We start from the raw sequence: 10,969 nt of genomic DNA, 5'->3' as shown, positions 1-10,969 counted from the left end.
TTTTATCTCATAAGAAACTTTCATAGAAACAATTGTGATATTATAATATTAATCTGAATAGCCAGTAACAACTCCACCTTTCTCTTCCTCTTCACCATCTTCTTCCTTTTCAGACTTTCTTCAGACAACATACACCAATTGAGGTTGCCATAGTTCACTCACTAGCTCCATACAGTTGGGAGCAGTTGAGACTTTTTTACTTAAAAGAGAAAACAAAAACAAAATTTAAAACCAATCCATTAAAAAAAGCAAATTTATGGGTAACTGCATTTAATAATTATAAAAAAATTAACCCGTATAAAACGAAGTTTTTTTGGTATAATAAATCTATTTTTATTAATAGATGTATTTAAAATTAAATAATAATAAAAATATTCTTTTGAACCTTCCTCCCAAATCCTAATCTGATGGTACCGATTTATTTCGTATATTAACTGCTGTAATCTTTTATAATATCATCCAATTGCAGAGAAATGCATGTCTGTGTGAGCTTGTGTGCGTGAGGGCTAATAAAATAGTTGATAGAATGCAACGAGTCTATTTGCCGAGTTTCAGCTCGATTGGATGTCGGAAAGTGGATTAATTTCCACTTCCAAGATTTACTAGCTAATTCAATTGAGAAATCCAAATCCAAATTCAAATGGATTTTTTTGAAAAGTTATGTTGTTTTACTAAATTATACACTATATTTCACATTTTAATAACGATTTTATGCAACGAAAGACCAAAAAAAACGTTTTTTTGCTTTTATATTATTTTATTTCCGATATTAAAGAGACATTGTAATTTAATGAGGAAAACATGCAAAGCAGTTCTGGTGTTTTTCACATTTTCGTATTCATCTTTAGGGAACGCTAGATCATTGAACCCCTTAAATGTCTTTTTGGGGGATATTTTTAACAGCCTAACACGGACTCATAAAAGTCATGCTATCTCATTTTGTATTACGGTGAGACACATTATTATTTAACAGTGTTAGAAAGTGAACACACCACTCTTACAGTTTTCATACCGAAGTTTTCCACGGAAGCTCCCGAAAAATTTGAATTATTTCCATGATAAAAAATTTGCATTTGAAAAATATTTGTCACGGTTTGCAATTTTACAATAATTTTTTTTTTTATATAAAACGAAAAAACTGAAGTAATGTTAAGTTTTATAATACCTTTTTCTTGTAAAATTTATATTTTTAGTTACTTGTTAAGTGGTAATTACCATTTACACGATAAAAACCATCAATAAGCAAGCTACTTTAAACCTCTATATTTGCATTCATCTTTTGTATTTTTAATTGTATATGTCGATTTGTAATACTAAAATTTGAAAGAGTCTTTTATTTACTTTCAAAAACAGTAATAAGTTTTAAAATATGTTCGAAAACAGCGAAACTATTTTAAATTGAACGACAAACGAGAATATTTTATGACGTGATATTGTTTTGTCGAGGGTAATAATAAATTATACGGACGATAGTCATAACAAAATAACACAAAATGAGAATTGTTACAATAACTATTTGCTCTGAACTTGATGTAATTAAATCGATAACTAAGGTGACAATAAATTACTTATTTTAATGCAATTCTTATTTATCTCATACGGGGTCCATTTTCTAAGGCACGCCTCTTTTGCGAAAAGACCTTGGATATCCCGATTATATGTGAGATTTTCGAGTTGACACTGAGACACATAACATGATCTCGATCTCGTTTTATACATCTATACCTATTCAGCGTTGTTTATAATAAGGCGTGGTCCCAAGGTCGTCCATAACAAGACCGCGATTAAAAGAAATACCAACACGGAATGACTCCCATTAATGGTGATCGCCAACTAACATTTTTACTCCTACCGAGTACCTACACAACAAAGGAACAATAATGTTTATTATCGTAAGTGTCTTTTTGACATAATATTATATTACATATTTATATTATGACTGTAAATGCGCTTTTATAAGGTTTATAAAAACACGACAAAAACGAATATTACGTCATTGAATTTGTAATGATTCTGTGTTTAGTTTGATTACTAAGCGGGCCACAGATAGCTGCGCACGTAGTCCACGGCCACGATTGACACGAAAGCTACGTGGCTTGATACAGCGATGTGGTCACACGTTACTGGCTGAGCTACCCCACGAAAACGCTCATTTGCAGGATGATTTATAAAATAAAAAAACAAACTCGTTCAAGCGCTTGCGACGGTTTGATGAGTGTGAAAGGCAGGAGCAGTGTGCGGGGGGAAGAACGTCCGTAATGTGACCGCCGTGGGCCCCGCGAACTACGCTCTGCCGGCGCACCCGCTGCACCCTACGCGTGTGCCTCTAACGTCACATGCGTAGCGTGCCGTAGATATGTATGGCAGCCTATTTGTGAAACGTAGCCGTGCGCAGCTGTCTGTGGCCCGCTTTAGACGGTTGGACAAGTAGAAAGAACGGGCAAGAGAAAAGAGTATCATAAGTCTATAATTATAGAACACGATTAGATGAAAGAAGAAGTCAGAGACATCCCAGTAGGAAAAAGCACTAACAAAACAGAAAATACGTACATATGAGACGAAGCTTGAAAATGAATGATAGAAAGAGTGTGCAAAACAAACATATGCGAGGTTTAATTATCTCTCCCTATCTGTGTGGGAACTTGCATGATCGATAGCTGGTTAGTGTTTAGTAAGCAGAACCCAGTTTTTTCAATCTTTCATTAAACTAGGTAAATTTATTATTACACCTGACATCTGTTGTCAAACAGTGGCACAGATGATCACTAAATTATCTCTTTGCAAAGGAACGAACCAAGCATCTTTTTACAGTCTTCTTTATTCACTATACAGTCAAAGTATATACAGGAATGGGCAATAGATATCATGCTTATGATATTATCTATGGTGGGGACGTACTTGGCAAACTTTACAGCGCTTCACCTTATTTTGAATAAATGTATTAATTAAAAAAAAAAAAAAAAAACAGATTCATAAAACAAAAAATCTTTTACATGTCGTTACTGGTCACTGAACAACCGCCCACACCTCCGCCACGTTCCTACCTGTCCAATCACAACTTTTTTTTTTTAATGCCTTAGGTGAAAAAGCACACACACACACACACACACAAAATCACCGGATACCAAAATGACATCTAGGTTTTTTTACTTCAAATAAACTCAGAAATCACTAGTTAAATACGTCTGTGAATATAACTAAATTATCAATACAATATTAGGGTTACCGTTTAGTGTACACATTTGCAAAATGAAGTGACAATCACCAATCATTTATGATCTATGAAGAAATGCGGAAAATTTGCCCTGAAGCCAGTTCAGGGAATACAAATAACAACAAAATATGTTGACTACGAGATTTCTTGAGTAACTTATTTTACATTTCTTTAATTCAAAACTCGTTGAAAGTTAATGTCGCACAGGTAGCAGTTTTACGTGTCCATCGTACTAAGATGTGAAATGTGGCGTAATGGCGCAAAATACTACAGGATACAAAATTAAATTTACAAGCTTTGACTTCTTGAATGCGTTTATCTAATTATGTACCTCCTGTGCCATGAAAATATATATAGTATCAACAAATTGTTGACAGTAATATTGATTAGGTTGGCGTTGGTTTTTGTGTGTAGTGCCAATATGTGGAGCAAAGAAAATCTCAGAGGTAACCTATGTTCAACACAAGGGAGTAATTCGAAAAGTAATTAATTTTTAAGGAATAAAAGGTTTGAATATTTTTATAGTTTTATATATTTAATTTATAAGAGACTATGTTGTGCCTGCAAACAATTAATAGGTACACAAAAACTCGTATCCAAATGTTCAGTCTTTAAAAACTTGAAATCGTATCTGTCGACGGATCCAGGTCTCTGTTATCTTGTTGGTGTTCGTTTTTTTGTTCTTTTTCGTAATTATTTTCGTTTAAAATAAGATCTCGATTTAATAGTGGATGTTGTAAGCAGGGACGGCATGAGAGTTGACAATGGAGGTTGAGTAGCTTGACACCAGAGGTGTGTAAGACTTCAGCAGGGGGCTGGAGTAGGCAGACACCAGGGGGTGAGAGTAAGCAGACACCACTGGAGCGGAGTAGGCAATGACGGGAGATGAGTGCACATCAACACGAGACTGGTGAGAAACTGCGGTAGGGGCAGCGTATACGGCAGGAGCTACCAGGGAAGGGTAAGCGATGGACCTCTTGTGGATTCCATGAGCTTGCAGGGCCTTGGCGGTGTAGTGAGCATTCCTGGCGTTGACAACATCGATGGTCTCGAGGGGGACTCCGTTGGCCTTGCTGACGACAGCGGGGGTGTTGGGAGCGAGGGCGAGTTCACCGAGTCCGTGGTAGGCAGAAACCAGAGGAGCGTGAGACACCAGGGGGGCAGAGTAAGCGGACAGAAGAGGGGCAGAGTGGGCAGAGTAGGCAGAGATCAGAGGGCTGGAGTAGGCAGACAACACGGGGTGAGAGTAGGCAGACACCACTGGAGCAGAGATCACTGGGGCAGAGTAGGCAATGACGGGCGAAGAGTGCACGTCAACACGAGATTGGTGAGAGACGGCAGTCGGGGCGGCGTATACGGTAGGAGCCAAGAGGGGGGAGTAAGCGAGAGACCTCTTGTGGATTCCGTGAGACTGCAGGGCTTTGGCGGTGTAGTGGGCGTTCCTGGCATTGACAACCTCAATGGTCTCAAGGGGAGTTCCGTTGGCCTTGCTTACGATAGCTGGGGTGTTGGGGGCCAGGGCGAGTTCTCCGACTCCATGGTAGGCAGACACGATGGGGGTAGAGTAGGCAGATACCAGAGGAGCGGAGTGAGCCACCAATGGGGCGGAGATCACTGGGGCGGAGTAGGAAACGACGGGAGATGAGTGCACATCAACACGAGATTGGTGAGAGATGGCGGTAGGGGCAGCGTATACGGCAGGAGCGGAGTATACGGCGGGAACCGAGTGCACAGCCGGAGCAGCGTATACAGCGGGGGCGGAGTACAAGGCGGGGGCGGCTTGCACTTCCTGGGTGTATACAGCTGGAGCGGAATAGACGGCAGGGGCGGCAACCTCAACAGCCTTCAGCACTGGGCCGGAGTAGGCGATGACAGGAGAAGAGTGCACATCAACACGAGACTGATGAGACACAGCGGTAGGGGCGGCGTACACTGCAGGAGCCACCAGGGAAGAGTAGGTAAGAGAGGGCTTGGCGCAGGCCAGAGCGAAGAGAGCGGACAACACCACCAGCTTGAACATTGTGGTCTGTGTTGATTTACCGACTTGGACACGAGTTCACTAGATAACCGAATTCGGTTGACTGATACTGCCAGTACGCATCTCGCGGTATTTATACAGATTGCCGGGTGGAAGCGGTCAGACGTGGATCGGTAAATCATACGTCATTGATCTTTATGTTAATCGGGCTTAGTTCTAGTTTCGACGGATATTTTTTCATCGAAATTAAAAGTCGCCGGCCTTGTCGTGGGCTGATAGGTGCGATGCGGAGGAAAGGGACGGAGGATATTCCACGGGCGGAGCGGCCCATTCTTTCCTCTCTGGACGCCCTTGACTGCCACCGGCTGAACCCTGCCAAATTTATATTTTTACCAACAGAATTAATATTTTATTATTTTTCGGGCAATAACTAAGTTTCCTGATCAGAAGACTTTTACTAAGGAAGTCTCAAACTATGATAAGTTCATGATCAATTATGTGATCCCCGCACAAAAGATTTTTTAATCGCTCTCGGAAATAACAAGGAAATAGATGTAAGAGCGATACATTAACAAGATAAAATTATTATAAAATTCGTAATATTTTGGCAGCTCTGAAATCGAGGCATAATAAATAACATTTATCCTTTATGTATTTTATCCACATTGACACTGGGTTGTAGAAACTAAAGAGGAGAATTAAATGGCATCATAAAAAAGTTAAAAGGCGTTTAGAATATGAAAACAAACCATATTTTTATTTTCTTCTTTCTCTTTGTAATATTTTGTGTTTATGTATGTGTTGATTGTTGATTAGTTTATATTACCTGTTTCAGGTGTGTAATATGTTAACCTCGATACAGGCTATTAGTCCTAGAGGGGTTAATTATTATGCGAAAATCAGGCTTTGTATTCTGGAAGAAGCAATACATAAAATATTTAAATCCACGCCTAGTCCATCTCAGGAGGAGAACCAGATTGACAACCTCCGTTGCTGAGATGTTAAGATCCTCGTCTACGAACCCACAGGTTGCGGGTTCGAAGACGGATTTTCTTTTTTAAAAATGTGTTATTTCACATTTAATTTTGATCGGTCGGTGGCTAAGTTGACATCGCGTTTGGGTCCCACTCAGGCGTAGTGTGCTCAATTCCTCGGCTGACTAAACACAAGCAACATTTTCCGCTTAGTGTGGTGGTAGTAGAAGATTTTTAAATATTGTCAGGCTAATCGCAACACGGAAATGTTTGTATTTTAAAAAATAAAAATTATATGATATTGTTTCTTGGGCCTTTGCGGCAAGGTCCAGAGTTGTGAGTACTCTCAGCATCGTCCTGGTGAAAGACCACAAAACGAAAAGGTATATAGCTATCAAACAACTAGATCTGAACCTCCAGGTGCTTTCCGACCTTTATCTTTCACATTTCCTCCACCTGCGTTCCTTTTTTTAATTTTTTCAATACGAAAAAAAATCGATAAAAGAGTGTTGCAAGCTCAAGCAAACCCAAGAACTAAAATTATCTAAAATAATAACTAATTATAAATTTTTAGATGCTAATATGCTATACGTAATAAAAAAAAATTAAAATTATCTGTGTCTAAGGCCCAGTTATTTCACAGAATTTGAACAATTCATCAAATTTCAAAGTTAATTTAGTTAAGTTCCATGAAAGTTCAATTCAAGTTATGTAATTGTGTCAGTATGGGCCTGTTGCTTCACAAACTGAAATAATAACAAAACCTGAATAGATTTTACACAGAACTTGAAAATTATCTTCTAAATTTAATTTATTTTATTTTATTTATTTTATTTTATTAATACAAGACTTAGAGGGTACATATGGTTTTTGTGATATTTCACCCTCCATGCTAGGGATGACCCTGTGTTATGGAGGGTGAATTTTACAGTTTGAACAGAATCTATACATTACTATGATATGAAAAAGAAAAATAATGAAAATGATGAAGAGCTAGTTAGGGTTGCAAGAAGAGAATGGAGAAGTTAGAGAATTATAAGAAGATTATAAGAATTACTCAAATTATTAGTAAATAGATCAGACTAATTATTTATTTACATACTATACCGCTAAGTTAGGGAATAAGAATTATGTTATGTTATGTATTATATGTTTATTATGTATTATATGATTATGTATTATGTGTTATAATAAGTTATGTTTTGTCTGAAAGGTGATTAAATTGATAGAGTGTAGAATGAATGGGTATTGTAATTGTAATTTTTTTTTATTTTTTATTTTTTTTATTTGGTATAATGTATGAATTATTTAAATTCTGTTAAACAACTGGCCCTAATTTAAATGAGTGCCATAGGTGAAGTAGAGTGGGCATATGCGATTTTTTTTCTTTACCTATCATTCAATCGACAGCTCTTACAAAATAGGAACATGCCCATAATATGGTCGAATTTCCCTGGACGACACTCAGGACTAATATATCAATTTGAAGAGCTTAAGATAAACATTTGTTAAGATAAGTATTATTCTTCTAGAAACTCAATGAACGAACCAGTGAATGAAATATGATCCACCGTAATACAGGAACATTTCTAGCATGACAAAAAATGTACAAAAACCTGCATAATATATTTTGATTCAAAATTAAAATCACTGGCATTATTTCGCAAGAGGTATATTCTGCTACATCGAGATCCTCAATCCAAATCACAAAATATTGACGAATCAATTCGAAACAATGACGAACAAAATATTCCTTTCCAACTATTTCCAAAATACAATTTTTAAGTGATTTTTTTACTGTCTTGCCGGCTTAAAAAATATATAGTAAACTTATTCTTCCATTAAAAGTAATAGGCTGACAAAAGGCAGCCTTAACTATTGCACCGGAAAAACGAGTCTACGAACAAAAGCAAGAGTTGTGTTTTTTGTCACAGCAGCAATGTGTCTTGTGTCCTGTCTCTTGTCAGCCGAAGAACTCTGGCCTCGGGAGATAGTGTACTGGAACGTGAATCACGCAAACACATTGAAATAGTTTTCGGCAGACAACTCACAATTTAAACGTATTTCAAGACTAGTCAAAGATTTCAGTCTGGATCAAAACAAAGGGTGAATAATTTTTTCAGATATTACGATTGAAGATTTTTCGAAGATTCCTGAACACTAACCAATTTTCTTCCTGTATTTTTTCTGTCTTTAAAAATCATGAGTACATTGAACCAGTTGTGAACTGGGACTCTGCTGAACGAAGGTGGATGCATTGCACACATCAATATTCACATCAACACCTTTTTGGTGCATTTCCAAGATACTCACCGCCCGGAGTCAATCCGACTATGGAAACTATATGACGAGAGGTCATTGAATGAAGATTGATATCACTGGGTTTTTTGCAAATGTTTTTTTATCCGTTTATTTACACACGCATGTGTGACATCTGCCACAGCGAAAAATAATAAAGATAAACATCTTTGGTCACGGAAAAAGTTTTTTGTTTTCAGTTTTAGAGTAGGTTCCCATCAAGACGTTCTAAACTTAACAATCGTGAAGAAGATGACAGGAAGAAGGAAAGAAGAAAATATGTAAGTTTGCTTTAGAAAACTAAAAAAAAATTACGGAACAAGTAAATTATTATTATGTGAAAGAAGTTTTATCCATGCATGTGTAACAACCAATATGAAAATTTTAATATTTATAAAAATAAATCCAACGTAATAAAAACACTTGAACAGAAATATTTTAAAAGTAGCAATACCAAATACTGTTTCCGCCAAAATATGTATTAACCTGGATGGAAAATACTTCGGTCGGTATTGCTTCCGTTTTCCCATAATAAGGGATGAATATATTTTGATCACTTGAGGCATATGATAAGTATAAGTAATTGCATATACGAGTACATACAAATAGAATAGCTTTATATGAGATGAAGCATCGAATTATAAGAACTGTCTCGATGCGCTTAAAACTTGAGTTTTAACATTTTTAACTTGAGTACATTTCCCAATACCGAAAATTTAATTTTTAGTAATAATTTGTATGTTGTGAAATTTCACCCCAAGTGCAAATTCGCTATAGTATATCAATAGTTGTCAGTCTTTACGCAGGTCACATTTTATATTGATGTGGCAAAAGTCGCGAACTCCATCAAAACCTTGTCCCTGTCTTGACTTGACATTATCTTTATTGTTGTACTATATTGTAACATTTCACTTGTATTAACTTCGTGTCATATGTAATGTGTTGTAATTGGATAAGGTCCGTTAATAAATAAATAAATATCAGCATATTACTGGTTTAATTTCAGTGCTGGTGTAAAAATTTGGTACCTACACTATAGTCTGGTTCATATACTGACCACACTTCAACATGCGGTCAGCAATATGTACACAATGGACAATCTTATATTGTCTATTTATTATGTCACGACCTGAAAAGTCAACCATATCCACTATCAGACTCTTTGCAAATTGGATAAGAAAAAAACCTGTTTAAAAGTGCAGCCCAACTTATCTCGGATTGAAAAGCCCAGGTAATATTGTAAGCTAATTTCTCCGGGCTGGTAGCTGAGCGAGTAGTGTCGGCATCTACAGAACCAAAGGTTAATGTTTCAATGCCAAAATCTGCAGCTGCAAGTTTTACTTACCACAATGCTTATTGCATTATGTTTTTATTAAATTGACGTGCCATTGTCAGGTTGCACTTATGCAGTAAGCCTGTTTGCCCTGTTTTTTCTTTCTTCAAATTACACTTAAACGAAAAAGTTTTGAAACTACAGCGATGTGGTTCAACTAGCCTCCAAAAAAGTAAATTTTTTAATAATTTTCTCATTGAATAAAACAAAACCATAATTTGGGTAGGTTATTAGGTAGCCACATAAATACCTTCATACTTAATTATATCCCATATGTTTTATGTCACATTGTTATAAATATTTTAAATAAGGAAATTTACCGTTTGGCCAAAGAAACGTCACTTTTTCAATGACAATTTTTTTTCCAAACTTTTTTAGGCGATAGGTACTATAATGTCGAAAAAATAATCTTTACTGTACAATTGAACACTGAAACGGCCATCATCTTGAAACATAAATGATACATTCATAGATAGACAAAATGCAAAACGGTCGAGTTCATACAAGACTAGTCAATGAACCAATCATTATTGTTGATTTTATTATAAAACATATTGACGAGAAGTTAATAAATGACAGATTAAAATTATATTTCATTTTCACAAATAACAAACTGATTTTTTGAATAGTCCGATCATTGTGTTATCTATTTAAGGTTTAAGAACAGTAGACCAGTCAAAGAAGAAGCAAACAATGCACAGAATGGCGGTAGAATGAGAAATATGAGAAAGAACAGACTGCGCAAATTTTGACACCAGAGCTCACCGATCGAAAGTTTTGACCACTCTGAAACAATCTTTTAAAAGCAGAGTTTTTTTACACGAGAAATCAGTTTTCGACGGTAAATTCAAATTACTGTCGTATTTCATATTCCTGCATATTGTGAAAAATAAAATGGACATAGGTACGACTTATAATTTAATAAATAATTAAAATTATTTTTTTTTAAATAAATAATTTTCTTTTTTACTTTTTCCTTATTTACATGTAAAAAAAAATTAAAATTATTATCTACCAGTCTGTGAGAAATAGTTAGGATGCAGCAAATTCTCAAGTTATTGTTTTACAAAATTATCTTCTAATTACTGTCTGTAACTGTGTTAAATAAATAAAAATAAACAATAATAATTTTTGTTTATTCCTTCGATTAATTTCTGTGTTAAAAAAATGAA

General features: G+C 36.0%; 1 protein-coding gene across 1 annotated transcript; it reads right to left on the bottom strand.

Annotated features, from left to right (window-relative positions):
* Window positions 1-3,728: 3,728 nt before the first annotated feature.
* Window positions 3,729-5,290, bottom strand: LOC149422544 (uncharacterized). The gene has a single exon (XM_089633352.1). It carries the CDS (start codon window positions 5,232-5,234, stop codon window positions 3,936-3,938), a length of 1,299 nt encoding a protein of 432 aa, XP_089489478.1. The 5' UTR covers window positions 5,235-5,290; the 3' UTR covers window positions 3,729-3,935.
* Between the last annotated feature and the right edge of the window lie 5,679 nt (window positions 5,291-10,969).

Source organism: Hesperophylax consimilis, chromosome 7 (assembly GCF_061612785.1).
Source record: "Hesperophylax consimilis isolate HC1 chromosome 7, BYU_Hcon_1.0, whole genome shotgun sequence".
Lineage (NCBI taxonomy): Eukaryota > Metazoa > Arthropoda > Insecta > Trichoptera > Limnephilidae > Hesperophylax > Hesperophylax consimilis.
The sequence above is the reverse complement of the archived record's forward strand: the minus strand, read 5'-3'. Positions and strand labels throughout refer to the sequence as shown.